At 35.7% G+C, this 26454-nt stretch overlaps 1 protein-coding gene across 1 annotated transcript; it reads left to right on the forward strand.

Annotated features, from left to right (window-relative positions):
* Nucleotides 1–19: 19 nt before the first annotated feature.
* Nucleotides 20–20489, forward strand: LOC117322387 (cullin-1-like). Its single transcript, XM_033877262.1, has 20 exons — nt 20–130; nt 1110–1447; nt 1706–1883; nt 2372–2539; nt 4402–4543; nt 4972–5135; nt 5267–5429; nt 5813–5943; nt 6770–6877; nt 10604–10710; nt 11137–11185; nt 11663–11794; nt 12302–12425; nt 12908–12987; nt 13741–13872; nt 14343–14435; nt 15748–15863; nt 16733–16838; nt 17762–17875; nt 18210–20489. Exons 2-20 carry the CDS (start codon nt 1305–1307, stop codon nt 18288–18290), a joined length of 2331 nt encoding a protein of 776 aa, XP_033733153.1. The 5' UTR covers nt 20–130; nt 1110–1304; the 3' UTR covers nt 18291–20489.
* Nucleotides 20490–26454: the final 5965 nt, after the last annotated feature.

Below are 26454 nucleotides of genomic sequence, written 5' to 3' on the forward strand. Positions count from 1 at the left end.
AGAAGGGAGATAACTGGATTTGAAAAAGAGGGAAATGGTCTGACCGTGTGGGAAAAACTGGGCCATTCATCAAGGGACTGGAATAACATCTTCTAGCGTTAAAATGGATTTCAAGGAGACCTATTTATTCGTAAGAATCTATTTCTGTTTATAAACTTTCAATATTTATGCTGTATGCTCAACCATAGGTTGAAATTTGGAAATAATATTTGTGTTTCGAAATTCCTTTTTTGTTTGGTCGCCATATTGTTCACTGAAAAATGCCAATATACAAACGTTTGAGTGACTCAGCTTCCATTATAGATATCTATTTTTCGATATAAGTCACTCAGTGCCTAGATCGAAATAACTTTTATTCACATGCATGTTTTATTTCGAGATCCTTTCGAACATTGGAAGATAACGTGATTTTCGGGTGGTACTGAAAATCAATTATCAAAATTGTTAATTTTGATTGGTATCCCATGCCCCCCCCCCCCCCCCCCCCCCCCCCCCTCCCTAAAACCACCACTGCCAACTCCCATACTGTTTCGCCTTCAAGAAAGTTTCCGTTGTTTTTGAAAGTATGGTGTTATTTATTCTATTGGATCCGGCGAGTTGTTGTTATAATGTATTGATTGTGTTGATATACAGCTGATGTTCATGTGTAGTGTGTAGTGTATTGATCACAATGACACAAGAAACATGATTCCCATCGATGTCCCATTCCTCAGGACTAACTTAATAATTTTCTAAAGCCTTACATCAGAAATGGAAATATTCTTATTATATACCAACTTCAAATTACAAAAAAAGTGTAGAATCTGATGTATATATTTTAAGTGATATTATAATATATATACAGACAAAATGTACCTGCACACAGGCATTAGTGCTGAAAATGTTAAGAAGAACTGTATTTAAGAACTTGTTTAGTATACAATAATGTATATATTTATTTTTAAAATGACAAAGAAAAGTTTTTGGTGTGGCTCAACTTGAGTCCAAATAACTTACAAACTTATTAATGTTTATGAGTTCATCTTGTTATATTTATATCATGACTCATTTATAGTACTAATGAAACTGAACCTACAATTAAAATAACATTTGCTTTTGTTTGATTACAGGTTGTGTCTCCAGAAAATCAAGGATAAGTTACAATGGAAAAGTGTGGCTAAGGAAACATTTTCCCCTCTGGAAATTTTTTGTTGGCATACCAGTGGGATTGGAAGATACTTTTAGTGCCACTGGTTGTTTTTTTGTTGTGCTAAATTTAAATAAGTTATTTTGTTGAAATAGTGTGATAAGTTTTGTTAATAAATATGTCTGGATCATCAAGAACACAGAACCCTCATGGGTTAAGACAAATTGGATTGGATCAGATCTGGGATGACCTACGAGGTGGCATTCAGCATGTATACAGACGCCAGAGTATGGCCAAGACTCGGTACATGGAACTGTACACGTATCCTTTATAAATAATTATACTATGCAGAACACATGGGTTTGACTTTATCTGTAATTAAAGTCTGTTTAACCTAATTTTCAATTATATGCAATATCATTCAATGGCTGATAACAAGTTGTAAGTAAGTTGCCAGACATTCATTTACAAATTAACACCCTTCTTATGTTTTATTGCTTGTACCCTATATATGAAAAAGTTTATAAGAGTTGGTTTAGGTGCACATCTGGTCAGTTTAATTCCTTGACCCTTGTGCAGGCATGTCTATAATTATTGTACCAGTGTCCACAACCCTGGTCAAGGTGGTCAACAGCAAGCCAGGGGACCTGCTGGCCGGCGCCAAAAACCTCCCACAGGGGGAGCGCAATTTGTTGGTCTGGAGTTATATAAGAGACTTCGGGATTTCCTCAAGTTATATCTTGTCAACTTGTTAACGGTATGTTTATGCAAGAATAATGATCTTCCTTGGATTTTGTCTGAAAAGCATTGCTGATGATAAAACTATAATGCTATTCGTTCAAGGTGATAATATGAAGCTGTCTAATGGCTTAAGTTTATAGTAAACTATGAAACATATGTACGTGTATTCTGTAAGGGCCGAGTGGTTAAGGAGTCCCGACACTTTATCACTAGCCCTCCACCACTGTGTTGCGAGTTCGAAACCTACGTGGGGCAGTTGCCAGGTACTGACCGTAGGCCGGTGGTTTTTCGGTGGTTTTTCTCCGTGTACTCTGGCTTTCCTCCACCTCCAAAACCTGGCACGTCCTTAAATGACCCTGACTGTTAATGGGACGTTGAACAAAAAAAACAAAGTATTCTGTAACATTGATGAGGATGTCTCATAAAACTTGCTTCACTCTCCAGTAAATGTGGCCGTCAAAAGTGTAGAAATCCAGAATATTCATGTATTACTTCTGTTCACAGAATGGTCAAGATCTGCTGGATGAACAGGTTTTGTCCTTTTACACAAAACAGTGGGAGGACTATCAATTCTCAAGTAAAGTGCTAAATGGTGTGTGTGCCTACCTTAATCGTCACTGGGTTCGACGTGAGTGTGATGAAGGCACCAAGGGCATCTACGAAATCTATTCTGTAAGTCTTACAATACTGTTTATATGCTGGGTCAAGTCGTACTCATTAGAGTCATTTCGGATTTCTGTAACTTTATAGTTGTTGATATATATTAGGGCTGTAACGATATATCGATACTACGATAAATGTCGTCGTACCTAACCGCGATACGATACACGATACGTAAACTTAGTATCGCGATACCTTAGATTACTTACTATAAACGAGTTGTCGCCCTTTGCGCGCTCTCTAAACCTACTACAAAAAGCAACATGGCCGAGAGGAGGAAACTTGCCTCACCACCTGCAACATTGAAGTCGCCCGTTCGGCGAAAATTTGGATTCCCATACGAAACAGTTGATGAGAAAGAAACAGTAAACAAACATGTTTAAAGATATAAACAAATTTAAACATTAAATTCTGGAAAGCAAAAATTATCTTATTGTTTTGTAATTTTGTGAAATCATTTTATGTATCGAGATACATATCGATACAGGACCCACGATACGATATGTATCTCGATACATAAAATGATTTCACAAAATTACAAAACAATAAGATAATTTTTGCTTTTTACATACATACATACATATCGTATCGTGGGTCCTGTATCGATATGCGTATCGTATCGTGAGGGAAAGTATCATTACAGCCCTAATATATATGCCAAATTGAAAACACAAATGCTAGACCAAAACTTACTGGTAAATTATACCAACATGAAGTATATTGCTGGTTCCCTTCATTGTCAATTCTGTCTGAAAACAAATGATATTTTAAAAATGAAATGAGGCCAAAGGTTCAGGTTCTATGAATTGTACGGATTATAAAGGAACATTTACAAGCAAGATTTTTTTAAATCCTGTATTTGGTAGAAAAAATATTGTATTATTTACTTTCCCTGCAAAAATGGAAGATGATTATAGTATTCAATACATGGTCATTGTCTTTATGATAAATTTATTATTTTAGAGATGTATTAATTTTTCTAGATCAGAGATTGTATGGGCTTTTTTGGGCCGTTAATGGGCCCCATTCCCAATTGGAATTATTTCATTTTAAAGCCAAATTCCCAAAATTTGTAGTACTCCTGAAAAAATCTTTCCCAATTCACAAATTTTCTTCCCAAAATGAGACAAAAAGGCCCCTTCCCAAACCAGTGAGAAAAAGCCCTGATTGTGGTTTAAAAGTTTCGGTTTCCAAATAAAAAAAACCAAAAAGCAACTAAATGCCAGAGTGCAAGAAGTGATGATTAGCATGTACACTGCAGTTGTCATCCATAAAAACTATATTCAGTCTTTTGAATTTATGTGAACATTATCTTATAAGAAAACTCTGCAATTTCTTGAAGTTGATCAATTTATTAGTGACAATGGCAAATTCTTAGAATATAACTCCATTAAATTCTAGGTAGGGTTGACATTATGGACACCTGTTTTCCCAAGATATTAAAAAAATGCATAAAAAAAGGATAATTTACACATGTACCATGAAATTACACTCGAAGAATGGTTCTCTGTAAAAGAAAATGCTCTTAATTGTGCGAAATTTCACAAAAAGACGCATAGTATCAAAAGATGTTGAATTTTGAGTTTTTTTTTTATTGTCAGTAAATAACCATATGACTATAAAAGTGTTATTATTGAAAATGTCAGACAAAATGATAATAATTAAGTATCAAATCAGATAAAGAAAGTTTCAAAATATTTTTTCTGTATAGCCTTCAGGGAATTTTTGGAGGGCATTGGTTTGTGTAGCCAGTTTTATCAGAAAATGAAGATAATCACTGGCAGATTGAGACCTCAGAGTGACAGTATGATAGCTACCCTTTAAAGAAAGATGATCTAACCTGACTTATCGCTACTATATATTTAATGTTACAGCTTGCTCTCATAACTTGGAAGGACAATCTGTTCAAGCCACTTAACAAACAAGTAACTAATGCTGTACTAAAGTTGATAGAGAAAGAAAGAAATGGAGAAACCATTAAAACTGGCCTAGTGAGCGGGGTTATCAACTGCTATGGTGAGTTGTGTTTAAAAAGTTATTCATTTTTGTCTCGTTGATCATAGAAATATATAGCATCAATGTTTTTGGATTGTAAATGAAATGGTTTATCTTCAAATCAGTCTTCAAATATTTGAAATTTTCAGTGCTGAAACTTGGAAGTTACTCTGTAATGACAAGTTTTTGCAGCTTGAGTGAAAATTCTTCAAATTAGCAATCAAATTTGGCATCATTACATAATAGCTAAATCAATTGTGGCTAATAGTATTGCTACAGCTACCAGTTTTGAAACATGAAAACTAGTACATGTGAAGGATTATAGTTATGATTTTTTACACAATTCAATAAATATATATAGTAAGATGTCAAATTTATTTATTGCAATATTTATGGCATGTTTTTTGTAAAAAATGTTGAAACTATTTTATGTATATTGCCATTCACAGTGGAACTTGGTCTCAATGAGGAAGATCCCACGGCCAAGGGGCCAACGCTGACTGTGTACAAAGAAAACTTCGAGTCCCCCTTCTTGGATGACACAGAAAGATTCTTTACTCGTGAGAGTACCGAATTTCTACGTCAAAATCCTGTTACAGAATATATGAAAAAGGTAGGCTATTTTATCCTTGGCTTAAATAAGGATTTTATTCAATTTTTTCATCAAAAGATTACTGTCAGAAATTGTTTTAAAAAGTTTGTGTTTGCGACATTTCTTGTAATGCAAAATTGATGCTTTAATAGGCGGAAGCTCGATTGATGGAAGAGCAGAAGCGTGTCCAGTTGTATTTACACGAGAGCACACAAGACGTCTTAGCTCGGAAGTGTGAGAAAGTTCTTATTGAGAAACACCTGGAGATTTTCCATTATGAGTTCCAGAATCTGCTTGATGATGACAAAAATGATGGTAATATATTCTGTTTATTTTCCCTACTAGTTTATAGCATTATAATTGGCAATTAACCTGTTTTGATTGTCATTATTCATCTGTTGAACAGCTGACTTTGATGACACTTCTAATGTTCTCATGTGTTCTGAATATTTTGCAAACCAGGTAGATATTGGATGGGTCCCTTTGATATTAGATAGATACGTATACTCCAAATAAAAATTTCTGGTACATGTAATTAGTATATCTTCGATTTCATTATGTAAAGTTCAAGGAATAATTAATTTGAAATCAATTGATAAATTTAAGAGATTTGCTTGCTAATCATTATTAACACATTCAAATTGATATTATTTCATTGTAAATAACAAAATAACTTGTAAAGAATTTTGATGTTCCAGACCTTGGTCGTATGTACCAGTTGGTTTCAAGAATTCAGGATGGGCTTGGAGAACTAAAATCCCTCCTGGAAACCCACATTTATAATCAAGGTGTGGCTGCCATAGACAAGTGTGGAGAGTCAGCTCTCAATGTAAGTAACAAGGGACATATAGTCGTAATATTGTGCGGGAGTGGAAAGCTATATTTTTAGGTGCAGAGTGGCCTTGAATTTTGTCATGTGGCCTTGAATCCTATCCTGGAATTTAGAAAGTCCTCAAATATGTCATTCATGGTTGTTTCATATAATATTATTTACACAGGAACATGAGATCAGAAAATGTACTTATAATTTTAGAAACTGGAAAAATGACTCTTTGTTTAAATCTTTGGCCTGTGGATAAGATTAAGGTGCCAGTGAATGGCCAATTGAATATTCATCAGGCATAGCCACTTCAAGTCATCATATTAGTCCAACATCACTACAACAGCAGCTCAAATCTGTAGATCATCAGACTGATACTGATCAGATGAAAATCCAAAGTGTGTGGCTTGTTTGTATTTCTCGGATCACAGACTGTCCTATGCTGTCATGGTTTGACACTTAATCTTAATTACTCTATGCGAAGTGTCTCCTCTATGTTGTTCGGCCACAGTGGCTGAGTGGTTAAGGTGTCCCAACACTTTTTCACTAGCCCTCCACCTCTAGGTTGCGAGTTCGAAACCTACGTGGGGCAGTTGCCAGGTACTGACCTTAGGTGGGTGCTTTTTCTCCGGGTTACCCGGCTTTCCTCCGCCTCCAAAACCTGGCACATCCTTTAATGACCCTGGCTGTTAATAGGACATTAAACAAAATAAACCAAACCAAATGTTCAGTAAGGTAGCCACCAGCTACTACAAGGTGACCCTTGATTTAACTTGATTAACAAATAATCAGGAACAGAGGATTGCTGAAGTTGATTATTCTGTATTTGTTGTAGGATCCCAAGGTTTATGTTCAGACTATCCTGGATGTCCATAAGAAGTACCATGCCCTCGTCATGACGGCCTTCAGTAACGATGCTGGATTTGTTGCTGCTCTTGATAAGGTAATGAAAACAGTGACTAATTGTGAGATATAGGTTGGAAATCCATGATAATTATAAGTTCAACCTGGAGAGTCTTCGCTATGTAGTTGTCAGACCAATTATATCAGCTGAGGTGTTTATGTGTTCAGATTTACTATAAAAAATGTTTCTTGTTGCACAGTCATATTAAGAATAAAGTTGTTGTTATTTAACATATTAATTGATTAAGCATATTGTAAGTCAGTAGGTCTAAATTGTTGGGGATTGCTTTGGATGAAATGCCACTTTTACTGTGAGAACAAAAAAGTGTAGGGGTCTAGAAAATCAGTCGTCCGGTCGTCATGTACAAGTAAAATTAGTTTGAGCAAGTGAATGTTAGTATACTACTCGTCCACCGCATGAGTATTCCTGCTGCTAATATCACATGTAAATGTTAATGAAAATAAACCATGTTAAAATATTAGGGAAATGTGCTATTTTCTTTGCAAAACACCTGCTTCGCAGATCATGAAAGTCCCATATATGCATACTTTTGTTCTATGGATGAAACCCGAGTATTTCCGACTGGTCATCTAGGTTACTATTTTTAGTCTATAAGCTTATAACTAGAGCCAAAGAAGATGATAAAGTACATGTTGGGTACTGGACACATAGACTTTACAACAGTTTAACAATACACACACGAAAGGAGACATACAGCAGGTTAAAGTAAAAAAACTAAAGTCAGAATGGTTTCATCAGAATTGGGCAAGAGGTATCAAGAAAATATAAAATCATGCATGAACATGTACACTTGGAAATAAACTGATGAAATTTTGGCAAAATGCTGCTTTGAAATTCCATATCTGATACTGCTGTTGTGATGGAGAAATAGTTGCAGGTTAAATTTCCTCTGATTTGGAGAGTGGCACAGATGAAAATACCAGTGAATGGACAGAACAAAATATTATGAAAACGTTGAGTACTGTTGATTCCAGACCTGTATGACTGATCCAATGACCGTTGAGTACTGTTGATTCCAGACCTGTATGACTGATCCAATGACCGTTGAGTGCTGTTGATTCCAGACCTGTATGACTGATCCAATGACCGTTGAGTGCTGTTGATTCCAGACCTGTATGACTGATCCAATGACCGTTGAGTGCTGTTGATTCCAGACCTGTATGACTGATCCAATGACCGTTGAGTGCTGTTGATTCCAGACCTGTATGACTGATCCAATGACCGTTGAGTGCTGTTGATTCCAGACCTGTATGACTGATCCAATGACCGTTGAGTGCTGTTGATTCCAGACCTGTATGACTGATCCAATGACCGTTGAGTGCTGTTGATTCCAGACCTGTATGACTGATCCAATGACTGTTGAGTACTGTTGATTCCAGACCTGTATGACTGATCCAATGACCGTTGAGTGCTGTTGATTCCAGACCTGTATGACTAATCCAATGACCGTTGAGTGCTGTTGATTCCAGACCTGTATGACTGATCCAATGACCGTTGAGTGCTGTTGATTCCAGACCTGTATGACTGATCCAATGACCGTTGAGTGCTGTTGATTCCAGACCTGTATGACTGATCCAATGACTGTTGAGTACTGTTGATTCCAGACCTGTATGACTGATCCAATAACCTTGAGTACTGTTGATTCCAGACCTGTATGACTGATCCAATAACCTTGAGTACTGTTGATTCCAGACCTGTATGACTGATCCAATGGCTGTTGCATACTGTTGATTACAGACCTGTATGACTGATCCAATGACCGTTGAGTACTGTTGATTCCAGACCTGTATGACTGATCCAATGACTGTTGATTCCAGACCTGTATGACTGATCCAATGACTGTTGAGTACTGTTGATTCCAGACCTGTATGACTGATCCAATAACCTTGAGTACTGTTGATTCCAGACCTGTATGACTGATCCAATGGCTGTTGCATACTGTTGATTACAGACCTGTATGACTGATCCAATGACCGTTGAGTACTGTTGATTCCAGACCTGTATGACTGATCCAATGACTGTTGATTCCAGACCTGTATGACTGATCCAATGACTGTTGAGTACTGTTGATTCCAGACCTTATGACTGGTCCAATGACCGTTGAGTACTGTTGATTCCAGACCTGTATGACTGATCCAATGACCGTTGAGTACTGTTGATTCCAGACCTGTATGACTGATCCAATGACCGTTGAGTGCTGTTGATTCCAGACCTGTATGACTGATCCAATGACCGTTGAGTGCTGTTGATTCCAGACCGGTATGACTGATCCAATGACCGTTGAGTGCTGTTGATTCCAGACCTGTATGACTGATCCAATGACCGTTGAGTACTGTTGATTCCAGACCGGTATGACTGATCCAATGACCGTTGAGTACTGTTGATTCCAGACCTGTATGACTGATCCAATGACCGTTGAGTATTGTTGATTCCAGACCTGTATGACTGATCTAATAACCGTTGAGTACTGTTGATTCCAGACCTGTATGACTGATCCAATGACCGTTGAGTACTGTTGATTCCAGACCTGTATGACTGATCCAATGACCGTTGAGTATTGTTGATTCCAGACCTGTATGACTGATCCAATGACTGTTGAGTACTGTTGATTCCAGACCTGTATGACTGATCCAATGACCGTTGAGTACTGTTGATTCCAGACCTGTATGACTGATCCAATGACCGTTGATTCCAGACCTGTATGACTGATCCAATGACCGTTTAGTACTGTTGATTCCAGACCTGTATGACTGATCCAATAACCGTTGAGTACTGTTGATTCCAGACCTGTATGACTGATCCAATGACTGTTGAGTACTGTTGATTCCAGACCTGTATGACTGATCCAATGACCGTTGAGTACTGTTGATTCCAGACCTGTATGACTGATCCAATGACCGTTGAGTATTGTTGATTCCAGACCTGTATGACTGATCCAATGACTGTTGAGTACTGTTGATTCCAGACCTGTATGACTGATCCAATGACCGTTGAGTACTGTTGATTCCAGACCTGTATGACTGATCCAATGACCGTTGATTCCAGACCTGTATGACTGATCCAATGACCGTTTAGTACTGTTGATTCCAGACCTGTATGACTGATCCAATAACCGTTGAGTACTGTTGATTCCAGACCTGTATGACTGATCCAATGACTGTTGAGTACTGTTGATTCCAGACCTGTATGACTGATCCAATGACTGTTGAGTACTGTTGATTCCAGACCTGTATGACTGATCCAATAACCGTTGAGTACTGTTGATTCCAGACCTGTATGACTGATCCAATGACTGTTGAGTACTGTTGATTCCAGACCTGTATGACTAATCCAATGACCGTTGAGTACTGTTGATTCCAGACCTGTATGACTGATCCAATGGCTGTTGCGTACTCTTGATTCCAGACCTGTATGACTGATCCAATGACCGTTGCGTACTGTTGATTCCAGACCTGTATGACTGATCCAATGACCGTTGATTCCAGACATGTATGACTGATCCAATGACCGTTGAGTACTGTTGATTCCAGACCTGTATGACTGATCCAATAACCGTTGAGTACTGTTGATTCCAGACCTGTATGACTGATCCAATGACCGTTGAGTACTGTTGATTCCAGACCTGTATGACTGATCCAATGACCGTGGAGTACTGTTGATTCCAGACCTGTATGACTGATCCAATGACCGTTGAGTGCTGTTGATTCCAGACCTGTATGACATATGATTGCGTATTTGTTCCAGGCTTGTGGCAGGTTCATCAACAATAATTCGGTAACTAAGTTGGCCAACGCCTCCAGTAAATCGCCAGAGCTGTTGGCACGCTACTGTGATCTCCTGCTTAAAAAGAGGTAAGGACGTCAGTAAATTGGGGCCCATGAATTAGAGATTGTTATAAATAAATGAGTTAACTTTGAGTTAAAATTGTCAGGATTTATTTTTTTATAATAGGCAAGATGTTCAGAAAAAAATATTGAAATAGTATCAGCTTTCCAGTATATGCCTGTACTGACAAATATGCACACTAGTCACATAGAGCTTTGGGCCAAGCCTGAAAGCTAGGGAACACCTCAATTTTTTGGCCTTAAACATGCATACTGTTGATCTTAAAATTAAATTTAAAGTTGTCTCATAAATAGAAAATTAGTTGAAATAATATTTTTACCTACAGATATATTCTTATATTATTTTTAACACACTACTATATATCTTAGACAATTTACAACAAGGGTAGAATTGGATTGATTGCATATCTAACTGTGAAAATTTGTTTTCAGTTCAAAGAACCCAGAAGAGGCAGAACTTGAGGATACCTTAAACCAAGTTGTAAGTTTTAAACACACTCCATATCTATTACAGATTTGAATTTTCAGGTCATTTTGTTTGCTATCACTTCTTGTGCAAAAACTCCTCTTGGTGAAAGGATTTTAAAAACATTGTCTCTTTGGTTTACACATTAATTTCTGCTTAAGAATTGGTCAAAGTTTTAATCATTCAAATGCTTCCGATAAAAACTTGTGAATGGATAAAAAAAATGTTGTATCACAATGAAGTTTGAACTACTGGTGTAGATCTCACAAACGATTAAAGTATGTTACCAGACTATCCTGTAGACCAATTTTCTTATATACTTATATACTTCTAATGTCTCTATCTAAAATAATTGTGGCTTATCTTTCAATACAGTTTCATATACATGTAATGATCTCTATAATGATGATGACATGATTCATCATATCAGAGAAAATGTGTCCTTGTGTAATATTTTCAAGAACATTAATGTGAGCCTGCTTTATTCTTTAGATGGTGGTTTTCAAGTACATTGAGGACAAAGATGTGTTCCAGAAGTTCTACAGCAAGATGTTAGCCAAACGGCTTGTACAACATATGTCAGCGAGTGATGATGCTGAGGCTAGCATGATCTCTAAACTCAAGGTCAGTCGCATACACTGACCCTCATTAAATTTAAATAAATATCAGTGTTTGTATCAACATTGTCAGTTTAATGTGTGTTAAGACAAGTTTAAGTGGTAATTAATGTACACAGCCATCCAAGTTAATTAAAATGCATGTTGGAGACATGAATGTGTTATTTGTAATAAAGGGTATTTTTCAATCACAACCCAAGCGTCAGCACAAAGTCAGTGGATGATGTTCTTTTGTTTAATGGACAACCAGTGTCACCTCGAAGTGGAGGCTTCATCAAGATAACTTTGTACTTAATTTTCACAGACATTCTACTGTAATTATCAAATTGACAGGGGCAAGTAATCTCTAAAATTATCTATACTGGAAAAATATTTGTATCTAACTTTTGAATGTTTGCGGGAGGAAAGCTTTTATTGTTTGCTTGACTGCTTTTAAGTCATGGCATTGTTCGTATGGTACCTGTGTGGTTTCTGTTACTTTTCTGATAACGATTCTACCTACTTTGTGTTACAGCAAGCTTGCGGGTTTGAGTATACATCCAAGTTACAGCGCATGTTCCAGGATATCAGTGTGAGCAAAGAACTTAATGATCAGTTCAAAGAACATCTCAAAAAATCATCGGAGGACGAACTCGACAGTAAGCAAAAGTTTCTTCAGTTCCTGCAATATATAGTTTTTAAAGTTTTGAATGTTAATTCAAAGTATTCCGAACTCAAACTAAGCTAAAATCACAACTCTGTTTTGATATTAGTGTGAAAAAGCTAAAGATATTTCAAATGTAGAGGGCTTTATGATAAATGTATACATTTGTTGAATTTGAAGATGAATTCTCCTCTGGGTGATATTAAATTATTGCATTACTTTGATATTGCTGTGTCAAGCAAGTATGAATATTATTATGATATAAAAAGTTCTATTGTGGATGATGACCTATTACAATATACAACAAGGTAAATTATGCTGAAAATGGCAAGTGTAATCTACGGTCATGCTACGTAAATGTGTTGATACACATCCTTGACCAGGTGTATATTATGCCAATAGTAGTCACGCATGGCCAAACGTTACCATTGCTTTGAGAAGTCAGTTCTTATAATAGAAAGTGTTTGATATTTACAGTTGACTTCAGTATAGAAGTATTGAGTTCAGGATCCTGGCCATTCCAGCAGTCTTCGTCAGCTTTCTCTTTACCTCAGGAGGTAGGTCTGCTGCAGTATTACCTGTTCATTTCAGTATTAGTAGGACCATGTTACGCAGTCACAAAGAAAATAATATCCCAATATTTAAAGACCAACATGTGATTTTAGTTCAGGACTATTCCAGGAAAATATGTACCCAATGGAAGGACACCCAGTTTGTCAAACAGAGACAAAAAAAATTAATGATTTGATTCAAACAGCACTTATATGATAGGCCACGTTTCTCTAGTACTCCCCATGCATTGAATTTCTGGAACTTCCTGTAGATAATTTTCTGGGAATTATCCCTCGGAACCTCAGAAGGGTCTTTATATTTGTGGTTGTTAAGACAAGCTCAAGAAATGAAAAGTTAAGTCATAAGAAAAAAATAAGTATGATTCCAATAGAATACACTATAATGTGCTAAGAAAATATTTCTTTGAAATCTCAAGAATACTCTGCGGGGCATGTGTATGTTCAACTGATGTTGGTACAAACAAGAGTTAAAATATCCATCTTCTGAAATACAGCTATCAATTGAATGTGCATCTTTTATTCCTACAGATGGCACTAACTATGCAATGCTTATGTTATCTAACTCAAATTTAAATTTCTATCTAAATCTTCCTGATTCATTAATATATGTTTTGCAAGACAGTGACATATACAACTGCAGCATTTTGACTTGATTTTAAAATAAGCTTCTAATGTTGCAAAATATAAATTTAAATTCAATGAAGGAAAGCATCCAATGCTTAAATGTTTAACTTTCAGATGGAAAGGAGCTTCCAAAGATTTACATGTTTCTATAGCAACCGTCATAGTGGGAGGAAATTGAACTGGCTGTACCACATGTCTAAAGGAGAACTGGTGACGCACTGCTTCAAAAACCGTTACACTCTACAGGTGGGTGTTGAATTATAAAAGTACATCATTATTGTGTATATAGGTTAGCTTGTCTGTTTAAGACTAGCTGAAAATAAATCACTATGAATTCTTGAAGAACCTAGCCAATTACAACGTTCATTGAAAACTAAAGCAATTCAATGACATCAAGACCTATAGGAAAAGACTTATTGGACACCTTGCCATGGAACTGTTTTTCTTCCCCCAAATAATTGGATTTTGTATTCTGTAATAAATAGCTCCGGTTTTACAGATTATTGTACCAAATCAATAAGTTTTTTGAATTTTTTGGTGTCGTTTTTGGCGGAGGTGATCAACATTGATAAGATAAGAACAAAAGGATTCACAACATTGGCACTGATTCTGATGGTGATAGTAGTTTAAAATGAAAATTAATGTCCCTGTTATTTATAATTGAATGTTGAGATAACATCTGTTTATATATTTACTACGTATCTGATTTGTTTCAGGCATCAACATTTCAAATTGCCGTCCTTCTACAGTTCAACAGCACAGACACCATGTCTGTACAACAAGTGCAAGATAGTACACAAATCAAAATGGTATGTATAAGACAAGATCTGTACAAGATAGTACACAAATCAAAATGGTATGTAACAGACAAGATCTGTACAAGATAGTACAAAAATCAAAATGGTATGTAATGCACAAGATCTGTACAAGATAGTACACAAATCAAAATGGTATGTATAAGACAAGGTCTGTACAAGATAGTACAAAAATCAAATTGGTATATAGCAGACAAGATCTGTACAAGATGGTACAAAAATCAAAATGGTATGTAATGCACAAGATCTTTACAAGATAGTTCACAAATCAAAATGGTATGTAACAGACAAGATCTGTACAAGATAGTACACAAATCAAAATGGTATGTAATGCCCATGATCTGTACAACACATCTTCCATTTGCTGTCATTTTGTATTTGAACTCCAGGATGGGGAAGACATCGATTATTTCCCTTGATTAGACAGTCACTTATGAAATAATCATTATCCTTGTATATGAAGAAGATACAAATTTTTCTTTTTGTTGACGGGGATATCCACAATTTTACAATGTTACACTCAACAATTGCATGACGTCATGACAACATTACAATGACATCACAGCAGCAATACAATTACATCACTATTGTTTTGTATCGATGTAAGATATTTAATACATGATAATACATAGAGGGGTTTGAAAAAAAATAGTCATTCACCCTCTTGTAAGTGTGAGACTGATAGAATCTTTCACCCCCTTGGGGGTGAGACAGGGGAATCTCAACCCGAGGGGAAGATTGTTAAGTTGCCAAACACGAGACTTACTGAGTGTTTGGCAGCTTAATTATCTTACCCCGAGGGTTGAGATTCCCCTGTCTCACTTCCATGGGGGTGAATGATTATTTTTCTCTTAACCTGTTTACCCTCTTATGTGTCTAATATTGACGTTACATCAATTATATGCAGGAAAATGTTGACATGATGTGATTGAATTGTTGACAAGTCGTTGTACTGTTGCCGTGACGTCATAGTATTTTTGACGTGGCGAAATACAATTGTTGAGAACGTGAAAAGGGCACGTGTAGCTTGTCTTTTCCCTAGGGCGAGATAAGAAAATCTCACCCCGGTAAAACTGCGGATATCCCTGTCCAGGGTAAGAGAAAGCTCAATCTCAAACGTCTGGGTAAGATTCTTAAGTTTCAGACACTCAGCAAGCCTCACCTTTGGCAACTTAAGAATCTTCCCATCAGGTCGTGATCCCCCGTCTCATCTCTAAGACGAAGAAACATTCAATTAATCCCTCAGGAAAAAAATATTTGTCTTCTAGGAGTGCAACAATGTTAATTGTATATTGTTTATCTACAGGACACACTTGTACAAGTACTGCAGATTCTGCTGAAATCCAAACTACTGGTGACGGAAGACGATGAGAATGCTCTTGCAGCCTCCGCACAACTATCTCTATACTTCGGCTATAAAAAGTGAGTACTCACTAGATGGTACTTTGATCTGTTTGCTTTGTGTATCACCTGTATGTATTAGAATCTCCTGAAGTTGTGAAGTGACAGGTTTGTGTTTACTTCGACAATCTGTATTGACCAATCTTTGTCGTTAGAAGACAGTGAAACTTACTGATAGTGGTGGTTGTATTATTAAAAGCAACATCATGGTAAAACATGTTTTTTTTTCCTACTGTTTTTTATGGGGGAGGGTTCTTTTAATTATTATTCCATATTTATCAAATGTATCACCTTATGAGCAATGACAATTGGATTTTGCTTTGTATATAAAGATGTGAATCAGTAGTGGTAAAAGGGGAATGTCTTGCTGTTCAGCAGTCTGAATATGTACATTTTTTACGTCATATATGATAACGCCTGCGCACAACAACACCACACACCTGTATACAAAAATGGTCTCCTAAGTGAATTGTCTGAGTGTGACAGTGTTGATTACAAAGCAAAATACTGCCAAATTAGCAAAAGAAATCTCTAGAATTTCGCTAGGGAAGCAAAATGTATAGCAGATGAGACCTATTCATGCAAGCCATGGCTATCAGGATGATGCACATAATAAGTTATTACTTTTGATTAAATCTTCCACTGTGCCAACAAACTATAAGTCCTGATGGTTACAAGATTTATCAATGTACATATCTGGTAATTATGCTGAACTTTGTGGAAGATGTCTAGGTTTTGGTAAAATACCTATTGGGTAGATCTGTACAATCAGGAATAGGTATTAAAATATCTGTCCATAACAGCCACATTTTCTGTACCCTAGTATCTTACTGGACTGAAATTTTACTAATGAGAGTAAATGTATCACTATATCAATGGTTTTATTTCAGTAAAAAGCTTCGTGTGAATATCAATGTGCCCATGAAGTCAGAAGTGAAGACGGAACAAGAAGCCACGCATAAACATATAGAGGAAGATAGAAAGCTCCTAATACAGGTCACTATGAACTCTTTTAGTACAGTTGTTGACTATAGTCGACATATATATGCTCTCTCTTCCCCACTTTTGACTATTCGACTATATATTCGACAGGCAAAGCTGACCTTATTTAGGTGTTGATTTTTTGAAAACAGCATCCAACACATACAATTATCCAATGCAATGACATATAAAAATTTCATAATTTTTGAAACAAAAATTTTTGTTGATAAATTCATGTTTATTTCGTTCAGGTTATTGTTTTTTTTCGTTAGAGAAATAGTTGATATTTTCTCAATAGGTTGTTAATGTAAACAATATGGCGGCTTGCTACATTTTCATTTTAGATATCAGTGTTAAGACGTTTCACAGTGTTCAATGCGACATCTAGATATAATTAAGTTAAATATTTCTCAATTATGTACAAAGATAACATCTTTGTGTTTCTATATGGAAAACAACACACCAGAAATGCACATGTAGTCTGCCATTTTTGTTTTAAATTCTGAGAGTGATCCTAATAACCACTTCCGGTACAGAATCCCGAAAGAACACAAAGTACGAAAGAGTTAAGACAACAAGTCAAACAATATTTTTAACTTGTGTCCAGCCATAAAGTAAAAAATAGTATTTTAAAGGTAGAGACCAGGTAAAATCTTTGTTCAAGGCTTCAGGATTTTCACCAGTAATTTTTTGGACAAAAAGGTTAACATTTTAGTAATGTATTATTTTGATATGATAATTATAAGATAAAATTCAGCTCACTTTCTTCAAATCCCTGATAATGTTCCGTTCCATTTATGTCCCAGAATAATCTCTTCATGCTGTAATTTGAAATATGAAAACACAACTGATGATGCTTTAGGTTGCATGACCCATCTAGCACCTGTACAGCATACACACAATTGTTACCACTTGTTCATCATTCTGTCCATTTACAGGCGGCCATAGTTAGGATAATGAAGATGAGGAAAATGTTGAAACATCAACAGTTACTGGCCGAAGTGCTGAACCAACTTTCTTCACGATTCAAACCTCGTGTTCCTGTTATAAAGGTATTTGTTTGCCTTTCGCTGCTTGTTCTTTTTTGTATCTGACTACAAAATGGTTAAGAACCATTTTTGTGTTTTAAAATTTTCATTTTTTGAATTCCTAAAACAAGTAATAAATTGAGAGGGTTTACTTCTGTAACACTGTTATAACAAATTTATATTACAGAGTAATTCACACTCTACTACATCTGTTCCACCAGATCCAATGTAATCTGAGTTTCCACTGTGGACATTAACTTTTTGACTTATTAATAAAAAGGCTACTGGCTTTACAAATTTCCCGATTTCATTTTGATTTTCGCTATTGCTGACTTCAATTTTCCACTCTTAATTTCAGAAATGCATAGATATCCTGATAGAGAAAGAGTATCTGGCTCGTGTGGAAGGACAGAAGGACACATACAGTTATCTGGCCTAGAGGGTTGTGCCTTTCTTTCTCTCGTGTAACATTCATTCAGGCAGGGCTGATGTACTGAGAATGGGCTAACATCTAGTAGTCATCTGTAACTCTTCTGTAACTATCCTGGACAGTGTAGACAAGAGATTTCCGAGGAATTCTGAGGATTTCCGATGATTATTCATACCTGTCTTCTGAATCAAGGACTGATGGATAGATAGAAATTACATACGGATGAAAATTTCCTCTTTGTATGTAATATACAGATGGCATATTAGTTTTTTGGGGAAGAACATTTTTGGAACAAAAGTTATTCTCCAGAAAGATTCCTTGTTGTTTAAGACAATATATAAATTAGGAGTTACCTCCCCTTTCTCAAACCTTGCTGGTTGATAAAAATGCATTATTTTCGGCAACGTGACACAAGGTACTACATTTTGACGATTATTTGGAACAAAGTTATGAAATAGTGGAATGAAAGTTTATAAATATGTTAGAAGGTGACAGACTGAAAGAAAAGCTTGTATTTTTTTTTTTTGTGCTTGGAATGTGTGTTGATGATCATTCAAACAGGATTAATAATTTATGAGGTGACGAACATCTCCAGGGTATGTCACTGAAGATGTGACATTGTGTAGTTGTCACATGGCATGTGACAGATTTTAATGGTTACAAACTGTGACATGATATAATTATTTGTTGCTAATATTGCAATGTTTATTCAAGTGTTGCAAAAGTCTCATTTTAGCAGAACTTTATGATGACATGATTAAAAAATTTCATGGAACACTTTGTGTATATATATTTGTCCTGAGACTTGTGTGAAGTTTAGTGACGGCGATTGTTCTTGTATGTGTGATACCATCAAGCGATTTCACTGGAAATTTTTCTTACAGAAATTGTAAACATGTTATTTATTTTTTTTATTAGTTTAATTGAGCTAGAATGACAGCTATCAAATAAAGAATCGAGAGAAATATCCATTCTCAAAAAATACCTTATGGATACCTGATTTTGATTGTTATTGGTCAGTGTATGTTTTATTATAGAAATGAAGTACATGTAATTCAATTTGAATTGAAGGAGGCTTTCAGAAGTAATAGGTAATGGATAGATGAAAAGAATACTAAAAATTAATTATGCTATTATGTCGATGCTAAACTACATGTATGAAAGTGTTAGTAGGCGAGTCTGAGTGTTGATGTGAAAGTACAAGAAAATTGAGATGTAAAGGTAGTAATATCAACTGGATGGAAGTTCTCAATGGAACACACTTTGTTTTTCCCATTTTTGTTTTGATACATTTCTGTAAAAAGATACGACACATTTGTATTATTACAGTTGTAAAAGATTTTATGAATCCGCACCAGACTTGATTTACCATGTTGGCTGCTGGTGTTGTATGGTGAACACCATGTGAGGAATAGCGAGTGTGAATTCTGAGTAGAGATATAAATTATTTATTTGACACAGAGGCGTAGTGCTGGGTGAGTGCTTTCTTGTTTCACTCTGAACTTCATTGAGGGATTAACCGCTGTGCACAAACATTTTAATCCTTGATTTTCATCCCTTTTAATTCCTCGTGCATGTCTGGAAGCAGTGTGGAATTTGATGGCCTTATTTTGTATTTTGCAGCAACTGATCACAATATTTGTGGTTAATTGCCAAACTCTGTCATTTCAGATACCATGAACTGTACATTTCCCTTAACATTTCAGGAAAAGTTGAGTTGAACATTCAAGGAAAAATCAGTTGTAGATTGTTTGCATTCACACGGTGAAAATATTTAAAATCTCATTCAAACAGAAAATGCTTTGCTTTTTGTTTGTGTCAAAAAATTCAGAGTTCGCTTCAGAATTATTCAAGTGATATTTTAACATATGAATACAATAAGAAATTAACACTTCACAGATATCACAATTCATGGTAGGGAAATTTGATGAAAAATCCTTAAAAATTGAGCTGAAATAGAATCGTGTTGGAGCATCTGTTTCTTGACTGATGGTTTGTGACACTAGAAACTTGTTTGTTGATTGTGGAAATAGGGGTCCGAAGAACCAGGAAGCACTTTAAAACCACTTACTGAAAGGATTCTATTTCATTGTTTTTTGCTTCTTCAGACGATATTCACACTTGTTTGTAAAAAAAAAAATTAGGGTGGTAAAAAGAAAAGAACATTTTATGATGTATATTTCAATAAATTTACAGTGATACATTGTATGTTTGTTTCTTGTCTAATCTTTACCACTAGTATTTAACATTATTTTAAATATCCTAAATACGACCAGAGAAATATTAAGGCAAACTGCTGTTATACCATCTATGTTATGAAATAGTCACTGATAACATAACAACAGTTCGCTTAAGTAACCAAAACAAAGAACGGATGTTTGTGATTTAAGCCCTGCTGCCTTCAAGCAATAAAACAGATAAACAGTATTGTAATACATAGTGTATATGAGTTAATTTCACTATATGATCAATGTTACGAGCAAGGGACAACGTTCGTGTGTGGCGATCTCAATGCGGACGCTTCATCTAACAGCTATAGATCAGGAATTTTATTAGAACACTTGGCTAAAAGAAACCTGATCAATGGAGAGAGTCCTTTGATACGGACTGGTCCGACATATACATGGTCAACTAAGTGTCGTTCATCAAAGACATTGACAGAATTTATCGCTAACCCAGCATATCTAGAAAGATTCATTACATCGTGCAAAATAGACTGATTGTTCCTACGAAATTTCACACCATCTTCCAATACTTGCGTCGAATGACGAATCTGCATGCCATTTCCCTAAAATGAAAAACAAAATATACATGGATTTTCTAACTGGAATAAAGCATCATACTTGTGACCTAGTATGTATTGAGGACAACAAGAAGAATCGCTGAAAAGGCCTACATTTATTGTCGCTTTCACATATATTAAATCCGTCATAGCCAGATAATCATCTTGGAAATGTCATAAAAATATCCCAAGTGAACATTTAAACCAAAACTGGACAAAAATGAACTTCACCACTTTTATATGCGACACACAAGGCGTTCTTGGACAGCTCGGGGAAACCTAGAGTGGAATGCGACATTATGTCGCATCGCATATACAAAGACATGATTCAAGAGTTAAGGAAGCAAAACCATTATACAGAAAAAGAAATTGAAATCTGATAAAAAGAGCGAGTTGCTGAAATCTGGCGAAATTGATTAACGGGATTTTTACAAAACTGAGGATACAAGGCGCCAATAAACCTATTATCTACAAATGTACTGTGGCTACAGACAATCGATCCAAATGTGACCTTTGGCCTCAGTATTACGGGGATTTACCATCGCCAGATAAAAATGATTTATTCGACACACAATTTAAAGTCAAGGTTGATGAATCTGTTCTAAAACTTATACAGATGCCATCGTGCTCCCATACAAAAACACCATCGGAGAAATATCTGGAAAGGAACTTCAATTTCAAAGAAGAAAGTTAAAAACAACATTTGAAAAATGGCGGGAACATATTGGTCAAATCATAGTGCGTCATCTGCAATCAACATATGTGCCACAAACGTTTAATCATGGGATATTGTTGTTCCAGCAAGTTTTTGAAGGGTTACACTTGACTTCTTCATTAGCTAAATTATTTGAAAAAGTATTATTTGAAAGGATGGATTACACAGGACTATGTAAATTTTCCACACACTTTACAGTTTCAATTCCAGCTATATTTACACTTAAAATAGCCTAGTTTAGTGGGTCCTTAATAAAAAAAAAAGGTTTGTTGTCATTCTGACAGCTGCGTCTGGTCAATTTAATGACGTCATCAAAATGGCGGCCATAGCAACCAAATTTTGACATAAAGGTGACATAACAAATACATTTAAGCGTATATCTCCCAAAATGTGTTTTTATTCAGAGTTCAATGGGTGGTTACATAAAAGAACATTAAAGGTCATCTATATAGCAGAATAGTGTTGAATTTCAAACACGAATAAATACCTTAAGTTTTGCACAAAAAATGTCATGTAATATACCAAAATGTTTGTTTGGACATGTAGCTTCTTACAATCACCAATAATATGCTATAGATGCTACCAGTTTCTTCTGTAGAGTAACTTTGTGGTAAGATTTGGCATGGAATAATTCTAAGTCACGCAAATGATCAAACCTGAAAAATAGCCATGCTGTTATGTTCACAAGTGTCTATAGCACAGGGTAGGAGCATTTGTTTGACCGGATTTTACTGTATGTACGTATAAACACTTATTTTGTTTTGACCTTGAAATGCAAATGCCAGCTGAGAATAATATTACACAAATATGACTTAAAGGAGGCATTTCAGTTAATAACAAAACTCCTATATCGTACTTTTAAGACATCTCATCATAGTAACATGAACATTTGAATGTCAATTTGTTAAAATGGTGAGTTTGCAGCCTTTTTCAGAAATAGGCATATTTTACCCCAAACTCAACGGTTGAACATTTTTTCATAAAAGCAGTCTTCTTGCCACTTCAAGAATACTTTATATTGTCTAATAAGAGCATTTTTGATGTTTTAAATACCTCCTTATATGCCATATTTGTGAGATATCATTCACGACCGCCATTTGCAATTCAAGGTCAAAATAAAAACAGCGTTTATACATATAATAACGTCAAAGCTGGTCAAACCAATGCTCCTATTTTGTGCTTTAGACACTTGTGAGCAAAACGACATGGCAAGTTTGTGTAATATATGGGATACAAATGAGTTAATTATGTCTCCCTGAAACATGCATTTTTCTTACGTTTTGTTGAAATTTACAAACGGCTTAACAAATTACATGTCAACAGCAAGACCCAGGGTTTGCCATGATACATACTAAAAGTTCATCATGTTACTTCTGTGACATTGCACCATAATAGGGATTTATAGGCCTGTAAAATATCAATGTTTTGACTGGATTTGCTGTTTAGGTGCCCCTTAATGATTATAGAGTTTTCCTCACCGGAAGTGGTAACAGTTAAGAAATAGACAAACTGGCGGCAATCGCAACTGATTTTTAAACCTAAAAATGACATTTATAATACCTTCATACGTTTTGTCGCCAACCTGGCGCTCTAAATGGTAAAAAGTTGCTGTCCAATGAGGTTTTAAGTAAATCATGCAGTTAAATACGATTTTCGCTCTACCGAAAGCTGTCACGTTTTGCAATTAATCAAAATGGCGTCCATAGCAACCAGATTTTTGCAAAAGAACTCTGGCAAAACGAATACAAATATGCAGACGTTTCATGAAATATGTTAATAATATTTGATTTTCTATTATAACATGATTGAATTAAGTGATTTTCTTCACCGAAATTAGCAAAAATTGATATATTTATATAAGTCATAATAAATAGAGTTCATTCATAATTTTGTCTCAAAAATGGTTCATAAAGGGTATAAGGTTATTGTTCAATGATGTTGCTAGTAAATACTGCATTTTAATAAACTGTTTGCTTCGTTGTAAGTGTTCAAATTTAGAAAATATTTACATATTTAAGTTTTAAACATTTACTTAAGGGGCATCTAAACAGCAAATCCATCCAAAACAGTTGATATTTTACAAGGCTTTAAATCCCTACTAGGGTGCAATTTATTAGAAGTAACTTGATAAAATTTTGATATGTAACATGTCAAACTGTGGGCCTTGATGTTGACATTTAATTTGTTCAGTTGTTTGTAAATTTCAACAAGACATGAGAAAAATGTATGTTTCAGGGGGACATATTTAACTCATTTGTATCGCATTTATTGCGCAAAACAGTCATGTCGTTTTGTTCACAAGAGTCTAAAGCACAAAATAGGAGCATTGATTTGACTAGATTTGGCTTTATGATATGTATGAACACAGATTTTACAAGGTCAAAACAAAATATGTGTTTATACCTACATAAAGTCGAATCCGGTCAAACAAATGCTCCTACCTTGTGCTATAGACACTTGTGAGCATGACAGCTGGGCTATTTTTCAGTTTTGGTTATTTTTGTGACTTAAAATTATTCCATGCTACAACTTACCACAAAGTAATTCTTTAGAAGAAATTGTTAGCATCTACATCAAATTATTTGTGATTTTAAGACACTACATGTCCAAACAAACATTATGGTATATTATATGACTATTTTTGTGCAAATTTAAAGATATTTATTCATGTTTGAAATTCAACATTATTCTGCTATATAGATGACCCTTAAGTAACATGGCATAAAAATAAGAAATCGCTTATATATCCGTGAGAGCCGTGAGAGTTGTTTTCGGTCAATAACGAGAGCATGTGAACTGTTCGATCTTTACTTCCATGTCTTCTGTGAGTTCGTTCTTTCCGAGGTCTGCGAAAACGCTTTTCATTGATTTGTCTGCAGATTGAAATGCCTTCCAAAATGACAGTTTTCCTTTGCCGGAAAACGTTACAGTATTATCTGCTGCGGAAAACGCATGGAAACCAAGTAGGGCTTCAATTTCCAAAGGCGACAGACTACCATAGATATGCCACAAATCTATTTCACGTCGCCTATTCCCTGTTCCAGTGCAGAATTTGGTACACTGTGGGAGCCGTGGATACCGTCTTAAAAATAGAATGAACACATCTGAATCCAGTGAGTGGATATATAAGCTTGATGTGCTTCATCTTTCAGTTGCTTCCAGAGTGAGTTTTGTATCTGCTTCCTCTTGTGAACTGGCCAAGTGCCAAGCATCGAAAAAAGTTGACCTTGCTTGGTCTGTCCATGCACAGACCAGGTGCAGGTTCCTTTCAGTTGCATTCTCGAGGGTTTTTAATGAGATTATTCATCCTTCGTTGATGAATGCGACAGAAACTTCACCAGAGATACATTGGTAAGATTGGTATGATCAGTTATATGGTAACTGACTAGAAGATGTCATCAACATCGTACCCAAAGACGTTATGACAGAATGGGTGAAGACAGATTTGATGACACTGTCAGAGAAAGGACAACATCTGCATGAACAATTCTTAAATGAGCGTATCGGGACGATCGAAGCTGGTTTATGGGCCGTGCTGAAGAAGAACAAATTAAGAACGTGGAAAGAAAGCTGTAAAAGAGTGAGAATTACTGCAAACAAAACTGTCGTAGAACTCCTTGAAGATCGGGGATTGTTTGATCGCATTCTCATTGCGGCAAAAACGCCATGGCTCTGGCGAAATAATGCGTTTCCTTATGTTCAATGAAACATTGTAAATATCTTTCATGTTTATGTTTTCATCAAACTTTTCAGCTTCAAATATTGCCTTTGCTCTGGTTGCTTTGCTGAAAACACGTTCAGCCTCATTCACTTTGGGTGGCTTACTGAACTCTAAATCTGCAATTTCATTGATGAGTAGCTTTTATAACGACTTTCGTGGAACATTTGGGGAAGGGATGCCATTTAACTGTCTAATGTTTTCAAATGTCTTTTGAAATGTTGCGATACTGATTATATGTCCATCGTGAAGGAGGTCTTCCACCAAGGTTAGAAACTCTATTTCCGCAGTAATCTCTGTAGTTGTATTATCTGTTGTTTGACTCCTTTCTCGCAGTGCATTTGATACCGATGTCGTCCAACAATTTCCGTGATACATTAAATCTAATGCATGGGCATCAGCGGAATTTATTCGAGTGCTTAGTCTTACCTTCATTGCAGCATCTCTACCTTTCTCCAAGACTGTCTGAAGTTTTGTTCCAGCTTCCATTGTAGCCTCCTGAATTTACAAATTATATTTTGTATTACGAGTTATGCTATTTAGATGACATGGTGTTAAACATTTGATTAACACATTTAGATATTTACATACTGGTCTATTTTAGAATGCTGTTTGACAGATAACTGATATTATAAAATACCAGTATGATGTATTTAGACTTTATTGCTTTTCTGACAATAATGAAAAGCTGTTTCATGGGCTTCAAATAACCTGCATATAGCATGAAATGATCAGACATGTGTTTAATTCACTTTTGCATGCAGTGCAAGCAAGTGTTTACTTATTTATTTGACACGCCTGTCTGCTTAGTTTTTGTACGGTAATTACTAATTAATTAATGTTATCATCATATGGTAATCATGTATATACGTGATGAATTGAGAATCGTTTTGTTCCACATTTTTTTTTACAGAAGATGCATACATCTTTCTCATATGGTTTTGTTGCGGATCTTGTG

This window comes from Pecten maximus, chromosome 2, assembly GCF_902652985.1.
Source record: "Pecten maximus chromosome 2, xPecMax1.1, whole genome shotgun sequence".
NCBI classification, from domain to species: domain Eukaryota; kingdom Metazoa; phylum Mollusca; class Bivalvia; order Pectinida; family Pectinidae; genus Pecten; species Pecten maximus.